The 26,216-nt window shown below is 44.7% G+C and overlaps 1 protein-coding gene across 4 annotated transcripts in view; it reads left to right on the plus strand.

Moving 5' to 3' along the window:
* The window catches only part of SLC35F4 (solute carrier family 35 member F4), a 276,300-nt gene that overhangs the window by 241,654 nt on the left and 8,430 nt on the right, over positions 1-26,216 (plus strand). For all 4 annotated transcript variants that reach the window (XM_056545540.1, XM_056545542.1, XM_056545541.1 and 1 more), the window contains 3 exons: positions 9,275-9,400; positions 15,313-15,505; positions 25,011-25,100. In XM_056545540.1, coding sequence (XP_056401515.1) covers positions 9,275-9,400; positions 15,313-15,505; positions 25,011-25,100 — 409 coding nt within the window. The remainder of the gene's footprint in view (positions 1-9,274; positions 9,401-15,312; positions 15,506-25,010; positions 25,101-26,216) is intronic.

Here is a 26,216-nt window from a genome sequence, read left to right on the forward strand (position 1 = left end):
TATATAGTAGGATTGTCATGTCTCCTGTACCTTTATATAGTAGGATTGTCATGTCTCCAGTATCTTTATATAGTAGGATTGTCATGTCTCCAGTATCTCTATATAGTAGGATTGTCATGTCTCCAGTATCTTTATATAGTAGGATTGTCATGTCTCCAGTATCTTTATATAGTAGGATTGTCATGTCTCCAGTATCTCTGTATAGTAGGATTGTCATGTCTCCAGTATCTCTATATAGTAGGATTGTCATGTCTCCAGTATCTTTATATAGTAGGATTGTCATGTCTCCAGTATCTTTATATAATAGGATTGTCATGTCACCAGTGCCTTTATATAGTAGGATTGTCATGTCTCCAGTATCTTTATATAATAGGATTGTCATGTCTCCAGTGTCTTTATATAGTAGGATTGTCATGTATAGTAGGATTGTCATGTCTCCAGTGTCTTTATATAGTAAGATTGTCATGTCTCCAGTATCTTTATATAGTAGGATTGTCATGTCTCCAGTATCTTTATATAGTAGGATTGTCATGTCTCCAGTATCTTTATATAATAGGATTGTCATGTCTCCAGTATCTTTATATAATAGGATTGTCATGTCTCCAGTGTCTTTATATAGTAGGATTGTCATGTCTCCAGTATCTTTATATAATAGGATTGTCATGTCTTCAGTATCTTTATATAGTAGGATTGTCATGTCTCCAGTGCCTTTATATAGTATGATTGTCATGTCTCCAGTATCTTTAAATAGTAGGATTGTCATGTCTCCAGTATCTCTATATAGTAGGATTGTCATGTCTCCAGTATCTCTATATAGTAGGATTGTCATGTCTCCAGTATCTTTATATAGTAGGATTGTCATTTCTCCAGTACCTTTATATAGTAAGATTGTCATGTCTCCAGTATCTTTATATAGTAGGATTGTCATGTCTCCAGTACCTTTATATAGTAGGATTATCATGTCTCCAGTACCTTTATATAGTAGGATTGTCATGTCTCCAATACCTTTATATAGTCGGATTGTCATGTCTCCAGTATCTTTATATAGTAGGATTGTCATGTATCTATATAGTAGGATTGTCATGTCTCCAGTATCTCTATATAGTAGGATTGTCATGTCTCCAGTATCTTTATATAGTAGGATTGTCATGTCTCCAGTATCTCTATATAGTAGGATTGTCATGTCTCCAGTACCTTTATATAGTAGGATTGTCATGTCTCCAGTATCTTTATATAGTAGGATTGTCATATCTCCAGTGTCTCTATATAGTAGGATTGTCATGTCTCCAGTATCTCTATATAGTAGGATTGTCATGTCTCCAGTATCTCTATATAGTAGGATTGTCATGTCTCCAGTATCTTTATATAGTAGAATTGTCATGTCTCCAGTATCTTTATATAGTAAGATTGTCATATCTCCAGTGTCTCTATATAGTAGGATTGTCATGTCTCCAGTATCTTTATATAGTAGGATTGTCATGTCTCCAGTACCTTTATATAGTAGGATTGTCATGTCTCCAGTATCTCTATATAGTAGGATTGTCATGTCTCCAGTACCTTTATATAGTAGGATTGTCATGTCTCCAATACCTTTATATAGTAGGATTGTCATGTCTCCAGTACCTTTATATAGTAGGATTGTCATGTCTCCAGTACCTTTATATAGTAGGATTGTCATGTCTCCAATACCTTTATATAGTAGGATTGTCATGTCTCCAGTACCTTTATATAGTAGGATTGTCATGTCTCCAATACCTTTATATAGTAGGATTGTCATGTCTCCAGTACCTTTATATAGTAGGATTGTCATGTCTCCAGTATCTTTATATAGTAGGATTGTCATGTCTCCGGTATCTTTATTTAGTAAGATTGTCATGTCTCCAGTATCTTTATATAGTAGGATTGTCATGTCTCCAGTACCTTTATATAGTAGGATTGTCATGTCTCCAGTATCTCTATATAGTAGGATTGTCATGTCTCCAGTATCTCTATATAGTAGGATTGTCATGTCTCCAGTATCTCTATATAGTAGGATTGTCATGTCTCCTGTACCTTTATATGGTAGGATTGTCATGTCTCCAGTATCTTTATATAGTAGTATTGTCATGTCTCCAGTACCTTTATATAGTAGTATTGTCATGTCTCCAGTATTTTTATATAGTAGGATTGTCATGTCTCCAGTATCTTTATATAGTAAGATTGTCATGTCTCCAGTATCTTTATATAGTAAGATTGTCATGTCTCCAGTATCTTTATATAGTAGGATTGTCATGTCTCCTGTACCTTTATATAGTAGGATTGTCATGTCTCCAGTATCTTTATATAGTAGGATTGTCATGTCTCCAGTATCTTTATATAGTAGGATTGTCATGTCTCCAGTACCTTTATATAGTAGGATTGTCATGTCTCCAGTATCTCTATATAGTAGGATTGTCATGTCTCCAGTATCTCTATATAGTAGGTTTGTCATGTCTCCAGTATCTCTATATAGTAGTATTGTCATGTCTCCTGTACCTTTATATGGTAGGATTGTCATGTCTCCAGTACCTTTATATAGTAGGATTGTCATGTCTCCATTACCTTTATATAGTAGGATTGTCATGTCTCCAGTATCTTTATATAGTAGGATTGTCATGTCTCCAGTATCTCTATATAGTAGGATTGTCATGTCTCCAGTATCTCTATATAGTAGGATTGTCATGTCTCCTGTACCTTTATATAGTAGGATTGTCATGTCTCCAGTATCTCTAAATAGTAGGATTGTCATGTCTCCAGTGTCTCTATATAGTAGGATTGTCATGTCTCCTGTACCTTTATGTAGTAGGATTGTCATGTCTCCTGTACCTTTATATAGTAGGATTGTCATGTCTCCAGTATCTCTGTATAGCAGGATTGTCATGTCTCCAGTATCTCTATATAGTAGGATTGTCATGTCTCCAGTATCTCTATATAGTAGGATTGTCATGTCTCCAGTATCTCTGTATAGTAGGATTGTCATGTCTCCAGTATCTCTGTATAGCAGGATTGTCATGTCTCCAGTATCTCTGTATAGCAGGATTGTCATGTCTCCAGTATCTTTATATAGTAGGATTGTCATGTCTCCAGTATCTCTGTATAGTAGGATTGTCATGTCTCCAGTTTCTCTATATAGTAGGATTGTCTTGTCTCCTGTATCATTCTTTATTCTTATATCATTATTTATTATTTTTCTATTATCTTTATATAGTAGGATTGTCATGTCTCCAGTTTCTCTATATAGTAGGATTGTCTTGTCTCCTGTATCATTCTTTATTCTTATATCATTATTTATTATTTTTCTATTATCTTTATATAGTAGGATTGTCATGTCTCCAGTATCTTTATATAGTAGGATTGTCATTTCTCCAGTATCTATATACAGTAGGATTGTCATGTCTCCAGGTTCTTCATATGTCCTTTATACACAGTAATTTTTCCCCGGTAAATTTGACCAGAGTAATAGTGCAGGGTTACATGAAGTGAATACAATGGATGTGACTCAGCTCTAACTCCCCACCATTTGAACAAAGATGACTACTGTGTGATTAAAAGCAAGGGAAACAACCATTTTGTTGGCAAATACTGTAAACATTGTTTAAATATTTGAAAAACTATTAATATTTACAAACATCTTAGATATAAAACCAGATCTTGTTTACAAGTCTCTGCTAAGCCACTATGCACATCTATAACCAAAGTGGGGCTCCAAGAATGTGCCTATTTGAGGCTTATTTGGCTCAGTACATACTATTGAAGTTTAGCTCAATATAGATTGGCAAACGGCAGGAAACACCAGTCAGCTATGTACTAGCCGTCACGCCCCCTCCCATAGACTTGAAAGGAGGGGGCATGGTGTGACATCACAAACACGGAATTTGGAATACCTCGTTAAATTGCTTTAAATGCAATGTGTCTCTAATATAGGGTTATACAGGATTAGAAAAACATGGCTTCTTTTCCCAAAAACAGTGCCACACCTATCCATGGGTTGTGACTAGTACTGCAGTTTCTTCAAAGTAAATGGGGCTGAGCTGAAGTTGTGGTGTCAGGTGAGGGTAATGGGAAAATTAACCTTTTCGTGACGCCAGGGCATGGTTAAGCTATACACCACCCGAGGTTGAGACAGCTTCTCCTGGGCCAGGCATGGGGCAATAAGTACTCCGACGTAAGGTTACGGAAAAACTGACTTTACTGAGGCAGGATAGTTGATAAAATCCGTTACAGATAAGTCACATGGTTCAGGTTATACACACTCCCCTAACAACAGGGTTTCTAAGAACAGGGCTTAAAGCAACAGGTACATAGAAATTGACAATACATTAACCATAGCATAACATTGTGATATATTGAGCCCGGAGTAGTGTGGGCCCAAGACGGACACTGAAGCCAACATCTGCCACACAGGGCGGGCAGGATGCTATATACTGCACTGGGCGACATGATCTCCGGGCGCCGGCGCGATGATGTGACGTCATTGCGCCGGCCTGCCGTGGATGGCGTCCCCACGGCTCACACTGCAAGAATGCAGCAGAGTGTAAGAAATGTGAGGGAGTGGTGGAGCGGGACAGCTGACAGCTCCCGCTCCACCATGCTATAGTAAAGGAGGGGCAACAATCTCAGCGGGCAGTTGCCCCCCCTTGATCTGTCACTGGCAGCACAGAGGTGATAGAGCAGGGGTCTCAAACTCAAATTTTCTGGGGGCCACTGGAGGTAGCAGCTGGGTGAGGCTGGGCCGCATGCGCCCCTTACATATAATGTTCCCATCATGCGCCCCTTACATATAATGCCCCCATCATGCGCCCCTCATCCTCCACCAGCAACACCCCCCCCCATTCCCCTTACCCCTATGTGGTAATAGCATGAGCTTATGGATGATGGGGGTGCTACTTCTGGGGGGGAGCATTAGGCAGGCAGCAGTTTCCACACATTAGGTAGGTAGCATGTTCCCCACATTAGGTAGGTAGCATGTTCCCCACATTAGGTAGGTAGCATGTTCCCCACATTAGGTAGGTAGCATGTTCCCCACATTAGGTAGGTAGCAAGTTTCCCAAATTAGGTAGGTAGCAGGTTCCCCACATTAGGTAGTAGCAGGCTCCAACATTAGGTAGTAGCAGGCTCCCCACATTAGGTAGTAGCAGGTTCCCAACATTAGGTAGTAGCAGGCTCCCCACATTAGGTAGTAGCAGGCTCCCCACATTAGGTAGTAGCAGGTTCCCCACATTAGGTAGTAGCAGGCTCCCCACATTAGGTAGTAGCAGGTTCCCCACATTAGGTAGTAGCAGGTTCTCCACATTAGGTAGTAGCAGGTTCCCCACATTAGGTAGTAGCAGGTTCCCCACATTAGGTAGTAGCAGGCTCCACACATTAGGTAGTAGCAGGTTCCCCACATTAGGTAGTAGCAGGTTCCCCACATTAGGTAGTAGCAGGCTCCCCACATTAGGTAGTAGCAGGTTCCCCACATTAGGTAGTAGCAGGTTCCCCACATTAGGTAGCATTGTCGTCGTCGTCCACATATATCCACACACACAGACACACACACATATAGACATACTGCGCTTCTCCTCCCCGGGGCGAGTGGCGTCACTGATGTCCTCCTGTGCGGGTCTGCGGAGGGACGTCACATGCGCGATGTCCCTCATCAGACTCGGGCCGGCCAACTGGAGATGCGGAGGAGGGCAGGGTAAGTGAAGCCTTACGGCATTTAACGCTGCTCGCAGGATGCAGGGTTAAATGCCTGAAGAAGTTACCTGCCCGGCACCCGGAACTGCATGTACCGGGCGTCGGGCAATACAAATTTCACATTCCTGGCGCGGGCCACAAACTTTCGTTCCGCGGCCGCAAATGGTCTGCAGGCCGGGAGTTTGCGGCTTGATTGTCGCGGGCACCGGTCGGTCTGTGCGGGCCGTTTGTGCGGGCCACCGGGCCTATTTTAACGCAGGGGCCTGGAGCTGCCGCTCTATCCGCCCCTACGTTAATCTGGCCCTGCCAGTCGATAAAAAAATAATAATAATTTTTCAAGCGGAGTACCCCTTTAAAAGCTGCCATGATATTTCTGCCTTATAGTCTCTTTGCAGTTATACACGGCTGTGATTAATATTTTATTAGAATACTATTACACACAGCCATATGACCAGTGTTAAATATGTGGAATAAATTATGAATAACTTTTCATTAAAAAAATCTCTAGTGCAGTTATTAATAGTACAAAGCAAGGGGAGAATATAAAGTTATACAGCTCTACGTTTATTACTGATACGCTGAATGATTAATAGGATATTCAATGCATTCAAATCCTTCTATAACATTTTTCTAACAGGTTATATTAACCGATCATGGTCATTTATTATTTACCGTCATGTTATTTTGCCTCGTATCGTGAACAGATTTCTATTTTATGTCCAAATTATTGGCTACTGCCAATTTTGTTATTTTGAAAGAGGTGTCCTAAAATGTCAAGCTGTGTTTGATATTTTTGGACTTTCTACAGATCAGGGTTAAGTAGGTGTTGCACGGAAGAGTGTCACAATCGGCATCCATTTTAATTTCTTAATTTAAAGGGGTTACATAGTTACATAGTTACATAGTTAGTACGGTCGAAAAAAGACATATGTCCATCAAGTTCAACCAGGGAATTAAGGGGTAGTGGTGTGGCGCGATATTGGGGAAGGGATGGGATTTTATATTTCTTCATAAGCATTAATGTTATTTTGTTCCAGGAATGTATCTAATCCTGTTTTAAAGCTGTTAATTGTTCCTGCTGTGACCAGTTCCTGAGGTAGACCGTTCCATAAATTCACAGTCCTCACGGTAAAGAAGGCGTGTCGCCCCTTGAGACTAAACTTTTTCTTCTACAGACGGAGGGAGTGCCCCCTCGTCCTTTGGGGGGGTTTAACCTGGAACAGTTTTTCTCCATATTTTTTGTGTGGGCCATTAATATACTTATATACGTTTATCATATCCCCCCTTAAACGTCTCTTCTCAAGACTAAACAATTGTAACTCCTTTAATCGCTCCTCATAGCTAAGATGATCCATGCCCCATATTAGTTTAGTCGCGCGTCTCTGCACCCTTTCCAACTCTGCAGTGTCCCTTTTATGGACAGGTGCCCAAAACTGAACAGCATATTCCAGGTGAGGCCGTACCAATGCTTTATAAAGGGGGAGTATTATGTCCCTGTCCCTTGAGTCCATGCCTCTTTTGATACATGACAATATCCTGCCGGCTTTGGAAGCAGCAGCCTGACATTGCATGCTATTCTGTAGTCTGTGATCTACAAGTACACCCAGATCCTTCTCTACCAGTGACTCTGCCAGTTTAATCCCCCCTAAAACATACAATGCATGCAGGTTATTAGTACCCAGATGCATAACTTTACATTTATCCACATTGAACCTCATTTGCCAAGTGGATGCCCAGACACTTAGTCTATCCAAGTCATCTTGTAACTTATGCACATCCTCTATAGACTGTACCGTGCTACAAAGCTTGGTGTCATCTGCAAAGATAGAAACAGAGCTGTTAATACCATCCTCTATATCATTGATAAATAAATTAAACAACAGCGGGCCCAGTACTGAACCTTGGGGTACACCACTAATAACCGGGGACCAATCAGAGTACGAATCATTGACCACCACTCTCTGGCTACGATCCATGAGCCAGTGTTCAATCCAGGTACAAACTAAAATTTCCAAACCCAAAGACCTTAACTTACCTGTCAGACGTCTATGAGGGACAGTATCAAATGCTTTAGCAAAATCCAGAAACACTATATCCACAGCCATTCCTCTGTCAAGGTTTCTACTGACCTCTTCATAAAAGCAAATTAGATTGGTTTGACAACTTCTATCCTTAGTAAACCCATGCTGGCTATCACTTATAATACTATTATCCCCTATGTATTCCTGTATGTAATCCCTTATAAGTCCTTCAAACTATTTACCCACAATGCACGTTAGACTTACCGGTCTATAGTTTCCTGGGGAAGACCTAGAGCCCTTTTTGAAGATTGGCACCACATTCGCCTTGCGCCAGTCCCTTGGCACAATACCAGACACCAGAGAATCTCTAAATATTATGAACAGGGGTACAGATATTACTGAACTTACCTCTCTAAGAACTCTTGGGTGAAATCCATCCGGCCCTGGAGATTTGCTTACATTTATATCACTTAACTTACCTTGTACCATCTCCACATTAATCCAGTTCAGTACATTACATGATGTGTTACCAGCACTGACCTGGCCAATGTCAGCTCCTTTTTCCATAGTATATACAGAACTAAAGAACCCATTCAGTAGCTCCGCCTTCTCTTGATCGCCTGTGACAACCTCCCCATTATCATTATTAAGGGGTCCTACATGCTCTGTCCTTGGTTTTTTTGCATTTATATATCTAAAAAAATATTTAGGATTAGTTTTAGTTTAGGTGCCATTCTTACAGATCCTAGTCCCTGTTCTTAATTGCTTCTTCCTGGTTTCTGTTCTGCATCATACCTACACATACTGCGCTGCTTAGCTAATCATTGACTGCAGTGCTGTCCTGTCTCTAATGAGGCCTATCTAAGGGAGGCAGTTCATGTAAGGACATTGCATCACTGGATCCAGGAAGTAGGCAGTGATAAACAGAGACTGGGAGTCGTCAAAACAGCAGCTGTGGGGGATCAAGTTAGGTAAGTATGACCTTTTTTTTTTATTTTTAACCAACTCACCTTAATTTTACCGTACCCAAGGCTACATCCACCTTCACAATCAACGTTTATTATCTAATTGTATTATTTTCTTATTACAACTCCTATTCAGACATATGCATCTCCATGGTAACAGACAACAAATATAACCCTGTTTAGTCATGTTCTTCCCTATGCCATTTACACAAAGATTTTGTTGTCTGTTACCATGGAGATGCGTTGATCTACATAGGAGATAGAAAATATTAAATTTTTAACTAAAACCCTAAGTTTTTTATTTATGTATTTATTTATTTTTCATTTCACTTGCATTGGAACAGTATCACATTGGTTGTAGATGTGTATGATATATTGGTTGCAGAGGTGTATGATATATTGGTTGCAGAGGTGTATGAAGCTTAAATGTTCCTGTTCTATGACAGATTGGCTCAGTGACAATGCCGGCACTGCTGGTTAGCTAATATGTGCGCAATACTTTCCAGGGTTTCGCACTCTGGTTTGCTCAGTGATGTGAAAATCCTTCTCATAGGAGAAAGTAATTATGTGTTTACCCCTTTTTTGGCACAGATAGTTGCTACAATAATGGCAATAACTGGGATCGTAATGATGGCGTATGCAGATGGTTTCCATGGCGACTCAATTATTGGAGTGGCTCTTGCTGTTGGATCTGCCTCGGCATCAGCACTATATAAGGTAAGAAAGTATGGCATCACGTAGACGGGAATTTACTGACAACTATTTAATCTGCTGTCCATGCCCATGTGTACGGCTATTACTGAGTGCAGAGGATTGTGGGAAAAATTAATCTGGCTGCATTACAAATGAAAATGTTGTTCCTGCTCTACAAAATAAGCCATTCTATTCCTTTATTCCAGAATTTAAAAACGTATACCCTCCTCACCGTATAGAGGATAAGTGTCTGACCTCTGGGATCCCCCGCCATCTCCAGAACAGGGCTCTGAATCTCCCTGCTGCATGGACGGGGCCCTCTCCAGAGGTTGGACTCCCACGATTAGACACATATCTCCTTTTTGTCTCTTTTTAAACATTGGCGGTCCCCTTTAGCCCTTACATACAATTCACTCAGCTCTTTAGTCCTAAAAAAAAAAAAAAAAAAAAGGGGGGGAGTCCTGTTCCCTGCTCTTTGTGAAACGGTAGCCATATACACATAGATTTTTATAAGTCCTATTTATTTCAATAGCAAGTAATATGTACAGGGGCATAATATGCCAAAGAGACATATCTCTAAGCATTCTGATACTGGCCAAACAGTGTCAAACTATGTGGGGATAATGGTTATGCCCAGTTATAAGAACTAGAGATGAGTGAAAAATTTGATTTGGCCGATTTGCCGAATTTTCCGGAAAAATTTTGCTCGGTCCGAATTTATTTGCGGCAAATCGCTGTTAATAACGGCTATTTCTGGGCTACAGAGAGCCTCATAGGGAGTGTGCTGGGTTAGTGAAATAATACTGTTATGCAGTATGACATGCAGATTACAGGCGTCGCTATTAGAATCACTGCTGCACAGCATCTGTATGTGGCAGCAGAGAGACCATATGGCATCACAATTGAAGAGATTAATTGAGTTTATTTAATTTTATTTGAATTTCTTTTAGTTTTTTTAAATCCTTTTTTGAGGACCCATTCTGGTGAGCATCAAGTTGGCGGTCTGCCGCGAGGTGGGCTACCACCTGTTCCAGACCCTGCCTCTCAGCGCCCCTGCCCCCGACTGTCTTACTCTGGGTGGAACTGCGAATGTTTAATTTAACCAGTTATGGTTCATTGTTATTGCTCCAACCTGTTTCATTGGATTCTTGTGGTAATTACAGAGGTAATATATGACGACGACCATGGGGCATTAATCTTGAAAAGATTACATAGATGTTTTAATATTTAAACAGAAGATGTTAAATAGATTCACAAGTTTAATGTGCCAGCAGCAGGAGAAGATCAGATGGCGGCACAATGACAGAGCCTGGTAATCGGAATGAGCAAACTTTAAATCCTTTTTTGAGGACCCATTGGAAGATGTCTGGTGCCAGCTCCAATATTGTATAATTACTGCAGTGTAAACTATGGCAAAGCTCCTAGTTGTATCTTAAAATCGAGCTGACGGTCCGCTGCCAGGCCAGCTACCACCTGTCCCAGCCCCTGCTTCTTAGCGCACCCCCATGCTCTGAGTGTCCACTTGAAAAGGGAGAGACTGCAGTACCAGCAACTTAGACAGGAGTATACTCAGCTTCTGTGCTACTGGATAAGTGGGCACATAAAGCTAGAAGCTATTTCCCAAGATGCAAAGCGTTTCGCTGCAGGAAAGCAGCTTCATCAGGCATCAGACTGCCTGATGAAGCTGCTTTCCTGCAGCGAAACGCGTTGCATCTTGGGAAATAAATTATCTCGATTTTATCTGATCTCCATTCCTTTTGTACCCTGCGCCACGTGGAGCCGGCGTTCTCCTTGAAGCCAGGCCGATTGAATACCTTGCCTAGCCGGAGGGCTGCGGATACATTACCTCTTGATGCACTTACCATTGTTGTGTATGACGCTGCGCAACCACATCTGGTGAGCTGCTGTCTTATTTCACTTTTATACTGATTATCTCTCTTTTATCACACCAAGAAGCGCTCTCCCTTTTCTCCCCTTTAGATGCATAGGGCATAGCACTGATCAGTATTATCGGCGATCTTCTGCTCTGGTCTGATGGAAGGCAGTTCAGTGCAGAAGACCCCGGGAGATGGACAGAGGCAGGTGATGGGACCTCCGTCCACCATCTTGGCTGATCTGATCTCCGCGGCAGTGCCAGCTGCATGAGGAGACCACATGGCGGCACAATGACACAGCCTGGAGGTGGCACCAACATGAACAGACCAAAATGTGACAGAATGGCCAAGCCTGGAGGTGGCAGCAGCAAGAGGAGACCAAATGGTGACAGAATGGCACAGCCTGGAGGTGGCAGCAGCCTTACGAGATCATAGGGCCTCACAATTGCAAATATTAAAGATATTTTTTAAATTGCATGTGGCCATGATGAAAAACTTACCCTGGGCACGTTTGGCTCCAGACTTCCCACTTCTGTCACCATGCTGACTGCCAACCATGCTACCACCTTGCTGGCCCAGCTGCTGCCTCACAGGCAACCTGAAACCCTCTCCTCCTGATGATGATGAAGCCCCTTCTGCGATCGGCTTCATCATCATAGTTGTGTCTGCACGTCACTGATGTCCTCCTCAGGTGCCTCAACAGTGCCTGCTTCAGGAGCCTGAACACTCGCAACACCACCTCCCACGCCACTCTTCTCATCACTACTTGCCCGCCTAGCGGAGGAAGCGGCGGATGTCTCCTCCACTTCTTGGCTGGGCAGTAGCTGATGACTGTCCTCTAGATCGTCCTCACTAAATAGTGGAGCTGAACCCACAGCATATGATGCTTCTGTGGAGGAGGGAACAGCATAGGACAGAGGCAATGGGAGGACAGGGACTGCTCCCGGGCCATGCCAACTGAGAGTTGTGTCTGAGGAACCCACCGACTGTTGACTGGGTGTGTTTGATGTCCCTTGTGATGAAGTGGATGACCGTGTTAACCAATCGATAACGGCAGAACCACGTTATATCGAGGGAGTCAGCACAGGACATTTATATACGTCCTGCGTCGTTAAGGGGTTAAGACTTTAACAGGAACCAAATGGTACACCATATAGATGTACATACGGGGTATGCCCTTATGAGGGGAGTACAATACGCTCCACTACACTTAAAACAGCATTTTTCTACAACAGCAGCAGGTGTGTACTTTTGGCTGGCCTTTCACAGTAACTAGGCCATTAAGACTTTAACAGGAACAAAATGGTATGCCACCTATGTACGCACAGGTTGCACTTAATAGAGGACAATAGGCTCCGCCACGCAACCTGTATTAGGCACTAATAGCAGATGATTATGGCTTTTAGTGCTCTGCTCACCCTAACTGGCTGGTTACTATTAGCTTTTCAGTTGTTGTACACACCAGTCTGCAGCACACAGTCGCTGTGTAATACACTCAAAATTGCACTCTCTCTCTTAATCCCTCTTCCTTCCCTATCACTGCTTTTAGGTTGGATTTGGCCTTGAGGTGAATCGCTGCTGTAAAAATGCTTTCAGTGCAACACACACTGCTGTCTGTCCCTCTCTCTCTGTAATAAAGTAATGATGTGACTGGCCGCAAGATGGCTGCCGATAAATATAGGACTGGGACATCACAGGAGTGGCTGGCTGCTGATAGGCTGCATGCTGCATGTGATTCCGGGTCATCCCGCCTACCCGTGTTCCCGCCTTCCCAGAGTTCCTTGCCCCATGTCCTCACATGTGGATCCGCCATCTTAGATGCCCTGGAGCCTGAACCGCACTAAATGGAGTTTAATGAAGCGATTTGTGAATAGCAGAGATAATTGGATTAGTTGCAAAGCAAATTTTTCATGAAATTCGTAACCAATTCGGATTCATCAGATTCGATTCATTCATCCCCAATAAGTACTAATACATTTCTAGGAGAAATAATTAGGGGCCACACAGTTCTGGGGAAAATGTAAGTGGGGCCCATTCTCATGAAAATTGGAGCTTCTTTTTTGCTGTTGGTAATGGAGTTTCGGTTGCCTTGTACCAAGAAAGTCCCCTGATTCTCAAGATTGTAATAATAGCTGCCACACTGTCATAGATCTTAACCTTTTTTTAATGTCTCATTGACGTATGTTCAAAATTAGAAATAAGGGCATATTTTTTTATTTATTTTTTTACTCTGGAAGTAGCACCCTGCTATAATCTTGAGAATGGGCACCCAAGTCTCATTGTGGAATGGAGCAGCAAGTTGGGCATGAGTGCCACCACTTCATTCACTGTCTATGGTGCTGCCGGAGGCATCCAAGTGCTGTACTTGCTTTTCTATTCCAAGGTGCGGCTTGGGTGCCCATTCTTGAGTTCACAGGAGTTCTAGTGGTTGGATCCCACACGGTCAGACTCTTATCCCTTATCCTGTAGATAGGACATAAATGTCATTTGTTGGAATACTCCTTTAAGGGAACTTAGCTGCAGTACCAGACACAGACCAGAGGAAAGAGTGGCGCTGTTACTGAATACAAAACAGATCTATTTTTTCGCAATACCTGACAAACCCTTTGAAGTGCACCTGTAAAATGTTATAAAATGGCTATAGTGCAGCACTGTGCAGTGCATTAATTTTTTATTTGGTGCCGAAATACCTTAATGGAGTCCCAGCTTCCCTCTGCTCATAGCTGCAAATTAGGAGGCAAAGCTACCTCCTCTGCACCATACCATAGCCTGCATGAGACCCAGTGGCATAGAATCACATTACAATGGGTTTTGTGCTGGTTAGGGGTGCAGTGGAGACAAGGCAGGTATTGTATCCTAATTCACAGTTATGAGCGACAGATAGTGGGGACAATTGTGCTTTTGGTAAGGTAAAATTTTACAGGTACACATTAAAGGGGTCATTTATTAAGGCTTCCCCCTTTGGGTTCCATCGCCTGTGTGAGGCACTAGTGTGTGGCACATGCAGCAAGTCGCCATTAATCAAGATGCCTGCGCCTTTTGATAAATGCCGGCTAATGATTTATGCATGATTTTGGATGGCACAGATTTGCGTAGAAAGCTGATTGATCTACAAGACTTGCCAGGCATTGGTTAATATGGAGCGCACTAGTCAGTCAGCCCGGCACAGCTGCCTGCCCCTGGACCCGACTGGAGTGGCCGTTACGCAATACTGTTTGACTTTTGTAAAATCAGTGTATAAACTGTACACCTAGGAAACCACGCCCACAAAACTCCCACTGGATTTATCAGCGCAGCAAGCCATATACGCTGGCGAAAGTCGCATCGTAGATGTGGTGCATGCTGTGCACCATGACTTCACAAATATATAGACTGATTTGGGCCTTGATATATAGTCCTCTGAGTGTTAAAAAGTACCAAATAAACTGTTCTCAACAACCTCATGCTGTTCCCTAACTACTCCTAACACCCCTCCAGCCCTTAACAAAAATTCAGAGCTTTAAAAATCTCTGTATCTTACCTTTCTTCATGCTCACATGCAGTGCAATCTCCCAGCAGGAGAAAGTGGGTGTATCCCAGCAGGCATGACACCACTGAAGCCTGCTGGGGGACAACTTCTGCCTTCTCATGGTTGTAGTGCTGTGAGGAATAGAACAGCTCAGGCTCTGTGCACGTTTCAGTCTGTGTTGGTATCAGTGAGTCTGTCCTGCAGCTTTGAGTCTGTGCAGCTTTCTATGAAAATCTGTGGAGCTTTCACTTTCTATGCAGCTGTCAATCAAGCTCAATGCAGAGAAACACTTCCTGAGTTCAGACTTCTGCCATGCCGGGAGGAGATCAAACTCACTGTATTAATTCTGGCAGGGAACAGAACAGAGCCACCTAGTGGCCGTTTTTTATATTACATTTTAAACATATTTATGTTGATAATTGTAAAAGCAAGTGAATGGGAAAGTGTCTGCTAATTACACAAGGAACACTATATGAAAAGTTTTATTTGGTGACAGGTACTCTTTAAAGCTGACTGCTTGAGTTTTATAACAAGTGACATTCTTATTGTTCCAGGTTTTGTTTAAGATGTTTCTCGGCACGGCTAACTTCGGTGAAGCAGCACATTTTTTTTCTACTTTAGGATTTTTCAATTTAATCTTCATCTCATGTACACCAATCATCCTTTATTTTACCAAAGTAGAGCACTGGTCATCCTTCTCTGCCTTACCATGGGGATATCTGTGTGGAGTTGCTGGTCTATGGTTAGGTGAGTAGGAATGGGGTGTATTTTCCAAAACAATTAGTAAATTATTTTTGTCCTTTTTTTGTCTTTATGTGTTTTTTTCTGAACGGCAAAGAATGTGCACCTGCAAGGCTTCTCTGTGGCACTGGTTCTTCACATCAGTGGGGCAGTAGTGTGCCATACATGTAATTTTGTAGCAAGTTTAGATGACCAGGGACATGCACAGAGATTTTAGGGGGCAGGGGCTCAAGTGGTAAAAAAAGGCATAAAGGGCCAATAAACATGTATAACCCCCCTCCCTCCCCTATACACATGTACAGAGGGTTTTGATGTGTAGGTTTGATGATGCTGTGTCTTTCCCCACAATCTCCTTCAGCTCATCCTCTGGTGGGCAATGTGCCCAGCGTGCGGCACGTCTGCTACACACAGAAACATTAAAGGGTTATTCTAGGAAAAAACTTTTTTGTATATATCAACTGGCTCCAGAAAGTTAAACAGATTTGTAAATCACTTCTATAAAGAAAATCTTAATCCTTTCAGTACTAATGAGCTTCTGAAGATAAGGTTGTTCTTTTCTGTCTAAGTGCTCTCTGATGACGTGTCTCGGGAACCGCCCAGTTTAGAAGAGGTTTGCTATGGGGATTTGCTTCTAAACTGGGCGGTTCCCGAGACACGTGTCATCAGAGAGCACTTAGACAGAAAAGAACAACCTTAACTTCAGAAGCTCATAAGTACTGAAAGGATTAAAGATTTTTTAATAGAAATAATTTACAAATCTGTTTAACTTTCTGGAGCCAGTTGATATATTAAAAAAAAGTTTTTTTCCTGGATATCCCCTTTGATTAATTTTGTTACAGAGGAGCAGCAAAGGAATCTGTATCTCTGTTTGGGGAAGCATGGAACTGATGGGTCTCTGCTCCACTAGAGTTTTACTTTATCTGTGTCTTAAGGGCACCTTATGCACTATTGTTAAAGGAGAAGGCATCAAAAAGGCAGGGGCTCAGGTCTTCTTACTACTACTATGTATTGACACACATAAAAACCACATTTACTTCTACTTGCTGCAAAATCATATTCATTTATGGTAAACCACATAGAGTTTTGATGCACAGATCTTGACAGTACAGCATATTACCACCCTGCAGTTTCATCCTGTGAACCCGGCCTTAGTTTCATGAAAAGGCAACTTTCTGTGTCCAGAATTCTTGTTTATCTGACATCTGATGGCTCAGTAGAAGATGGCTCAAAGAGCCTGCTTATTTTTATTAGTATTAGTATTGGGTCAGAAACAGGAAGCGGCTACTACACAGGACCATGAAAAAGGGTCGGTGGAGATCGGAGGTTAAAGGAGTAGTCCAGTGCTGAACCCAGTAGTGAACAACTTATCCCCTATCCTAAGGATAGGGGATAAGTTTGAGATCGCGGGGGGTCCGACCGCTGGGGCCCCCTGCGATCTCCTGTATGGAGCCCCGACAGCCCGCGGGAAGGGGGCGTGTCGACCTCCGCACGAAGCGGCGGCCGACACGCCCCATCAATACAACTCTATGGCAGAGCCGAAGTGCTGCCTTCGGCAATCTCCGGCTCTGCCATAGAGATGTATGAGAGAAATGAGGGCATGAGGAGAAATCTTTCTGAGAGGGATAGGGGCCAAGGAATCAGTCTGTAAAAGAGATGGTAGATCATAGAAGCATTATGTGGAAGAAGGGGGATGGGAAGTTTTCCTGTAGGGGAGTAAATTGGCAGCATTTAGTGTAACATAGGTGTTACGCCGAGCGCTCCGGGTCCCCGCTCCTCCCCGGAGCGCTCGCTTCACTCTCCCCGCTGCAGCGCTCCGGTCAGATCCACTGACCCGGGGCGCTGCGATTCCGCTGCCAGCCGGGATGCGATTCGCGATGCGGGTAGCGCCCGCTCGCGATGCGCACCCCGGCTCCCGTACCTGACTCGCTCTCCCTCGGTCCTGTCCCGGCGCGCGCGGCCCCGCTCCCTAGGGCGCGCGCGCGCCGGGTCTTTGCGATTTAAAGGGCCACTGCGCCGCTGATTGGCGCAGTGATTCCAATTAGTGTCTTCACCTGTGCACTTCCCTATATCACCTCACTTCCCCTGCACTTCCTTGCCGGATCTTGTTGCCATTGTGCCAGTGAAAGCGTTCCTTGTGTGTTCCTAGCCTGTGTTCCAGACCTCCTGCCGTTGCCCCTGACTACGATCCTTGCTGCCTGCCCCGACCTTCTGCTACGTCCGACCTTGCTTCTGTCTACTCCCTTGTACCGCGCCTATCTTCAGCAGCCAGAGAGGTTGAGCCGTTGCTAGTGGATACGACCTGGTCACTACCGCCGCAGCAAGACCATCCCGCTTTGCGGCGGGCTCTGGTGAAAACCAGTAGTGGCTTAGAACCGATCCACTAGCACGGTCCACGCCAATCCCTCTCTGGCACAGAGGATCCACTACCTGCCAGCCGGCATCGTGACAGTAGATCCGGCCATGGATCCCGCTGAAGTTCCTCTGCCAGTTGTCGCTGACCTTACCACGGTGGTCGCCCAGCAGTCACAACAGATAGCGCAACAAGGCCAACAGCTGTCTCAACTGACCGTTATGCTACAGCAGTTACTACCACAGCTTCAGCAGTCATCTCCTCCACCGGCTCCTGCACCTCCTCCGCAGCGAGTGGCCGCTCCTGGTCTACGCCTATCCTTGCCGGATAAATTTGATGGGGACTCTAAGTTTTGCCGTGGCTTTCTTTCCCAATGTTCCCTGCATCTGGAGATGATGTCGGACCTGTTTCCCACTGAAAGGTCTAAGGTGGCTTTCGTAGTCAGCCTTCTGTCTGGAAAAGCCCTGTCTTGGGCCACACCGCTCTGGGACCGCAATGACCCCGTCACTGCCTCTGTACACTCCTTCTTCTCGGAAATCCGAAGTGTCTTTGAGGAACCTGCCCGAGCCTCTTCTGCTGAGACTGCCCTGTTGAACCTGGTCCAGGGTAATTCTTCCGTTGGCGAGTATGCCGTACAATTCCGTACTCTTGCTTCAGAATTATCCTGGAATAATGAGGCCCTCTGCGCGACCTTTAAAAAAGGCCTATCCAGCAACATTAAAGATGTTCTGGCCGCACGAGAAATTCCTGCTAATCTACATGAACTTATTCACCTAGCCACTCGCATTGACATGCGTTTTTCCGAAAGGCGTCAGGAACTCCGCCAAGATATGGACTCTGTTCGCACGAGGCGTTTCTTCTCCTCGGCTCCTCTCTCCTCTGGTCCCCTGCAATCTGTTCCTGTGCCTCCCGCCGTGGAGGCTATGCAGGTCGACCGGTCTCGCCTGACACCTCAAGAGAGGACACGACGCCGTATGGAGAACCTCTGCCTGTACTGTGCTAGTACCGAACACTTCCTGAGGGATTGTCCTATCCGTCCTCCCCGCCTGGAAAGACGTACGCTGACTCCGCACAAAGGTGAGACAGTCCTTGATGTCTACTCTGCTTCTCCACGTCTTACTGTGCCTGTGCGGATGTCTGCCTCTGCCTTCTCCTTCTCTACTGTGGCCTTCTTGGACTCTGGATCTGCAGGAAATTTTATTTTGGCCTCTCTCGTCAACAGGTTCAACATCCCAGTGACCAGTCTCGCCAGACCCCTTTACATCAATTGTGTAAACAATGAAAGATTGGACTGTACCATACGTTTCCGCACGGAGCCCCTTCTTATGAGCATCGGATCTCATCACGAGAGGATTGAACTTTTGGTCCTCCCCAATTGCACCTCGGAAATTCTCCTTGGACTTCCCTGGCTTCAACTTCATTCCCCTACCCTGGATTGGTCCACTGGGGAGATCAAGAGTTGGGGGTCCTCTTGTTCCAAGAACTGTCTAAAACCGGTTCCCAGTAACCCTTGCCGTAACTCTGTGGTTCCTCCAGTAACCGGTCTCCCTAAGGCCTATATGGACTTCGCGGATGTTTTCTGCAAAAAACAAGCTGAGACTCTACCTCCTCACAGGCCTTATGATTGTCCTATCGACCTCCTCCCGGCACTACTCCACCCCGGGGCAGAATTTATCCTCTCTCTGCCCCAGAGACTCTTGCCATGTCTGAATACGTCCAGGAGAATCTAAAAAAGGGCTTTATCCGTAAATCCTCCTCTCCTGCCGGAGCCGGATTTTTCTTTGTGTCCAAAAAAGATGGCTCCCTACGTCCTTGCATTGACTACCGCGGTCTTAATAAAATCACGGTTAAGAACCGCTACCCCTTACCCCTCATCTCTGAACTCTTTGATCGCCTCCAAGGTGCCCACATCTTTACTAAATTGGACTTAAGAGGCGCCTATAACCTCATCCGCATCAGAGAGGGGGATGAGTGGAAAACGGCATTTAACACCAGAGATGGACACTTTGAGTATCTGGTCATGCCCTTTGGCCTGTGCAACGCCCCTGCCGTCTTCCAAGACTTTGTTAATGAAATTTTTCGTGATCTGTTATACTCCTGTGTTGTTGTATATCTGGACGATATCCTAATTTTTTCTGCCAATCTAGAAGAACACCGCCAGCATGTCCGTATGGTTCTTCAGAGACTTCGTGACAATCAACTCTATGCCAAAATTGAGAAATGTCTGTTTGAATGCCAATCTCTTCCTTTTCTAGGATATTTGGTCTCTGGCCAGGGACTACAGATGGATCCAGTCAAACTCTCTGCCGTCTTAGATTGGCCACGCCCCTCCGGACTCCGTGCTATCCAACGCTTTTTGGGGTTCGCCAATTATTACAGGCAATTTATTCCACATTTTTCTACCGTTGTGGCTCCTATCGTGGCTTTAACCAAAAAAAATGCTGATCCCAAGTCTTGGCCTCCTCAAGCAGAAGACGCCTTTAAACGACTCAAGTCTGCCTTTTCTTCGGCTCCCGTGCTCTCCAGACCTGACCCTTCCAAACCCTTCCTATTGGAGGTTGATGCCTCCTCAGTGGGAGCTGGAGCTGTTCTTCTACAAAAAAATTCTTCCGGGCATGCTGTCACTTGTGGTTTTTTCTCTAGGACCTTCTCTCCAGCGGAGAGGAACTACTCCATCGGGGATCGAGAGCTTCTAGCCATTAAATTAGCACTTGAGGAATGGAGGCATCTGCTGGAGGGATCAAGTTTTCCTGTTATTATCTACACCGACCACAAGAACCTCTCCTACCTCCAGTCTGCCCAACGGCTGAATCCTCGCCAGGCCCGGTGGTCTCTGTTCTTTGCCCGATTTAATTTTGAGATTCACTTTCGTCCTGCCGATAAGAACATTAGGGCCGATGCTCTCTCTCGTTCCTCGGATGCCTCAGAAGTTGAACTCTCTCCGCAACACATCATTCCACCTGACTGCCTGATCTCCACTTCTCCTGCCTCCATCAGGCAAACTCCTCCAGGAAAGACCTTTGTTTCTCCACGCCGACGCCTCGGAATCCTCAAATGGGGTCACTCCTCCCATCTCGCAGGTCATGCGGGCATCAAGAAATCTGTGCAACTCATCTCCCGCTTCTATTGGTGGCCGACTCTGGAGACGGATGTTGTGGACTTTGTGCGAGCCTGCACTATCTGTGCCCGGGATAAGACTCCTCGCCAGAAGCCCGCTGGTTTTCTTCATCCCCTGCCTGTCCCCGAACAGCCTTGGTCTCTGATTGGTATGGATTTTATTACTGATTTACCCCCTTCCCGTGGCAACACTGTTATTTGGGTGGTCGTTGATCGATTCTCCAAAATGGCACATTTCATCCCTCTTCCTGGTCTTCCTTCTGCGCCTCAGTTGGCTAAACAATTTTTTGTACACATTTTTCGTCTTCACGGGTTGCCTACGCAGATTGTCTCGGATAGAGGCGTCCAATTCGTGTCTAAATTCTGGAGGGCTCTCTGTAAACAACTCAAGATTAAATTAAATTTTTCTTCTGCATATCATCCCCAGTCCAATGGACAAGTAGAAAGAATTAACCAGATCTTGGGTGATTATTTGCGACATTTTGTTTCCTCCCGCCAGGATGACTGGGCAGATCTCCTTCCATGGGCCGAATTCTCGTATAACTTCAGGGTCTCTGAATCTTCCTCCAAATCCCCATTTTTCGTGGTGTACGGCCGTCACCCTCTTCCCCCCCTCCCTACCCCCTTGCCCTCTGGTCTGCCCGCTGTGGATGAAATTTCTCGTGACCTTTCCATCATATGGAGAGAGACCCAAAATTCTCTCTTACAGGCTTCATCACGCATGAAGAAGTTCGCGGATAAGAAAAGAAGAGCTCCTCCCGTTTTTTCCCCTGGAGACAAGGTATGGCTCTCCGCTAAATATGTCCGCTTCCGTGTCCCTAGCTACAAGTTGGGACCACGCTATCTTGGTCCTTTCAAAATTTTGTTTCAAATTAATCCTGTCTCTTATAAACTTCTTCTTCCTCCTTCTCTTCGTATCCCTAATGCCTTTCACGTCTCTCTTCTCAAACCACTCATCCTCAACCGTTTTTCTCCCAAATCTGTTCCTCCCACTCCTGTTTCCGGCTCCTCGGACATCTTCTCTGTCAAAGAGATCTTAGCTTCCAAAAAGGTCAGAGGGAAAACTTTTTTTTTAGTGGACTGGGAGGGTTGTGGTCCTGAAGAGAGATCCTGGGAACCTGAGGACAACATCCTAGACAAAAGTCTGCTCCTCAGGTTCTCAGGCTCTAAGAAGAGGGGGAGACCCAAGGGGGGGGGTACTGTTACGCCGAGCGCTCCGGGTCCCCGCTCCTCCCCGGAGCGCTCGCTTCACTCTCCCCGCTGCAGCGCTCCGGTCAGATCCACTGACCCGGGGCGCTGCGATTCCGCTGCCAGCCGGGATGCGATTCGCGATGCGGGTAGCGCCCGCTCGCAATGCGCACCCCGGCTCCCGTACCTGACTCGCTCTCCCTCGGTCCTGTCCCGGCGCGCGCGGCCCCGCTCCCTAGGGCGCGCGCGCGCCGGGTCTTTGCGATTTAGAGGGCCACTGCGCCGCTGATTGGCGCAGTGATTCCAATTAGTGTCTTCACCTGTGCACTTCCCTATATCACCTCACTTCCCCTGCACTTCCTTGCCGGATCTTGTTGCCATTGTGCCAGTGAAAGCGTTCCTTGTGTGTTCCTAGCCTGTGTTCCAGACCTCCTGCCGTTGCCCCTGACTACGATCCTTGCTGCCTGCCCCGACCTTCTGCTACGTCCGACCTTGCTTCTGTCTACTCCCTTGTACCGCGCCTATCTTCAGCAGCCAGAGAGGTTGAGCCGTTGCTAGTGGATACGACCTGGTCACTACCGCCGCAGCAAGACCATCCCGCTTTGCGGCGGGCTCTGGTGAAAACCAGTAGTGGCTTAGAACCGATCCACTAGCACGGTCCACGCCAATCCCTCTCTGGCACAGAGGATCCACTACCTGCCAGCCGGCATCGTGACAATAGGGGGCCATGGAGAGAAGTCTGGGGGGGCCATGAACCAGTCTGTTTAAAAGGGGGCCAGGTTGAGCAGTCTATGAAATAGGGGTATGGGGAGTAACCTGTATAAGGCTGGGTTCACACTACATTTTTGCCATACTGTTTTCAATCCGTTTTTCTAAAGAAAACCGTATGGGGAAAAAACGGATGGAACAGTATGGGAAAAAGTAAACCGTATGCGTTTTTAAACAGTATACTGTTTTTAAAAGTGCATACAGTTCCGTCAGTTTTTATAGAAAAAAACCCCGTACGTTTGTTCATTTTTTATGGAAGGGGTCTTGGGTGGGGAAAAAACGTATATGCGGTTGCAGTACGGTTTTTAAACCGGAGACAAAATCGTGGTCAACCATGGTTTTGACTCCGGTTTAAAAACCGTACTGCAATCGCATACGTTTTTTTTAACATGGACGTCAATGGGAAACACACACGTATACGGTTCCATACGGGAAAAACGTATACGTTTTTACTTTGCACATGCGCATTTGAATCCTAAAGTCCCCACCCAAGACCCCTCCCATTAAAAATGGACAAAATTTTCAAAAACGTATGGTTTTGTTTTTCTATAAAAACTGACGGAACTGTATTGACTTTTAAAAACAGTATACTGTTTAAAAACGCATACGGTTTACTCTTTCCCATACTGTTCCATCCGTTTTTTTGCCATACGGTTTTCTTCAGAAAAACGGATTGAAAACAGTATGGCAAAAACGTGATGTGAACCCAGTAAGGCTGCATTCATTTCCTCTGAAATTTCCGGCTGGGAAATTTCAGAGGGGACATGGGGGTAAGCAGTCTGTGAGATAGATGGGGGATCATGGCAACAGCGTGTGAGAGGTGGGCATGGGTAGCAATCCTTGTGAGTGACAGCCATAGCCATTGTCTGTGGACAACACAGGGGGACAATGAAGAGCAGTCTGTGTAAGGCTGGGTTCACACTACGTTTTGTCCCATACGGGAGCGCATACGGCAGGGGGGAGCTAAAATTTCGCGCTCCCGTATGTGACCGTATGCGCTCCTGTATGTCATTCATTTCAATGAGCCAACCGGAGTGAAACGTTCGGTCCGGTCGGCTCATTTTTGCGCCGTATGCGCTTTTACAACCGGACCTAAAACCGTGGTTGACCACGGTTTTAGGTCCGGTTGTAAAAGCGCATACGGCGCAAAAATGAGCCGACCGGACCGAACGTTTCACTCCGGTCGGCTCATTGAAATGAATGACATACAGGAGCGCATACGGTCACATACGGGAGCGCGAGATTTTAGCTCCCCCCTGCCGTATGCGCTCCCGTATGGGACAAAACGTAGTGTGAACCCAGCCTAACAAGAGAGGGGCATGTATAGCAGTCTGTGGGAAAAAAGGGATGCATGGATAACAGTCTGTGTGTGAAAGGGGGGGATGTCTCAGCTTTTCTGGTCCTGGAAGGGAGAGTAATCCACTGGACACTAGGTATGCATAATTAACCCTTTTTTCTGCCCTAGACCAACAGGGATGCAGGCGTTAACCCATTCTATGCCATAGGCTACAAAGGATAGTGCAACTAACCCTTTATTTATTTATTTATATAGCGCCTACAGATTCCGCAGCGCTTACAATTATGGGGTACAAACAAAGAGAAGTATCAGACATAAAATTACACAATAACTATTCACTGCCTTAGACCACCAGGGATGCAGACATTAACCTTTTTTCTGCCCTAGACCACCATGGATGCAGACATTAACCCTTTCTCTGCCCTAGGCCACCAGGGATACTGACATTATCACCTTAACTTCCCTAAACCACCAGGGATGCAGACACTAAAGTGGTTAACGAGTACTCTGCGATGGTCTCACTGGTCAGTGTTTCTATCTATTCTGAAGTGCTCATTGGTGTTTCTGATGCCCTATCAACCATGAGAAAGGGCATCGGATAGCGCCCTGGTAACAGACTACAACAAACTGTGTTGCTGGATCCTTCAATAAACGCTTTGTAGTCTGATAGGTTGTAATTGTCATTGAATATGTAGGATGTACTAAACAGCTATTCTGCATTGTATAAAAGATTTATCACAGTGAGATTTGTAAATGCATTTTTGTCTTTTTCAAATTCCTTTTTTTTACAGTTTTCAACATCTTAGTAAATGTTGGGGTCGTCTTGACATATCCCATACTAATTTCAATTGGCACTGTCCTCAGTGTTCCAGGTAATGCAGGTAAGTGCTAAATAACATTTTAGATCATTCACAATGTCCTTATAGGTGTTGAATATAATTTACAATACTTTAGTCATTTACATAGTTCTGACATATTATGCATCATTGTACATAGATCATCACTCACATTTGTTGCCGTGCCTTTTGGGGCTTAAAATTTAAAGAGGTTATCCACCATAAGGTGATTTTAGTACGTACCTGCCAGGCAGTAATGGACATGCTTAGGAAGGATCTGCGCTTGTCTTGGGGCTAAATGGCTATGTTGTCAGATTACCATAACACTGTGGCTAGATTTTTGTGAACTAGTATTTCCTTTTTAAGTTTTCTTCTTTGCCTACAAATCCCACAATTCAATTTTCCTCCCTTCCACACATCAGCCACCCCACCCATTGAAACATAAATGAACTGCATCCATTCAAAAGACCTGTGGTTTTCAATAAGGGTGCCAACAGCTGTTGCATTAGTTGAAGATTGATCTCTCTCCCACCAAGCGATCGCTCCACCCATTGAAGCAGACAGGCTCCCTGTCATCAGCTGACTAGTGAGTCAGGTCTCGGCCGCATTGCAACCTGGGAAAAATCAGTCAACAGTCATTTTGTATGCTGTTAAAAATAAATATTGGAGTGAAAATCACAGAAGAATTGTGAGAAAACCGTCACACACAGGTACAGACACTATATTATGAACTACACTAATTTTAAAGCCCCTGTAGCATAGTCAAATAAAAAAAAATTCCTAGAGTACCCCTTTAATTTGCTTGTGGTGTTTTCTTTTTTTTTTTTTTTTACATGAATAAATGCCACAAAACGCCCCCACAACTGCCAATGTTTTTTCCAGCATTTTGGCATTTTTTTCTGGCAATTCAGCTGGGGTTTTTTAATTTGAGTGAAATAGCTTTTTTGACTGTTTGGCTGTTTTTCACAGATATAAAAATTATTAAGAGTAGAGAAGAAAACGGGGAGAAAAAAAACGCATTGTATTTTTCTTGGTGTATTTTTTTCCTCTCATAGAGGCCTATGAAAAAAAGCCATAGTCTAGATTTTAGAAAACTGCCACTGAGCCAAAAAAACAACAATGAAGAATGAAAAAAGCCAAGTGGGTTTGGCAACTCATATT

The sequence above is a fragment of the Hyla sarda genome, chromosome 11, assembly GCF_029499605.1.
Source record: "Hyla sarda isolate aHylSar1 chromosome 11, aHylSar1.hap1, whole genome shotgun sequence".
Lineage (NCBI taxonomy): Eukaryota > Metazoa > Chordata > Amphibia > Anura > Hylidae > Hyla > Hyla sarda.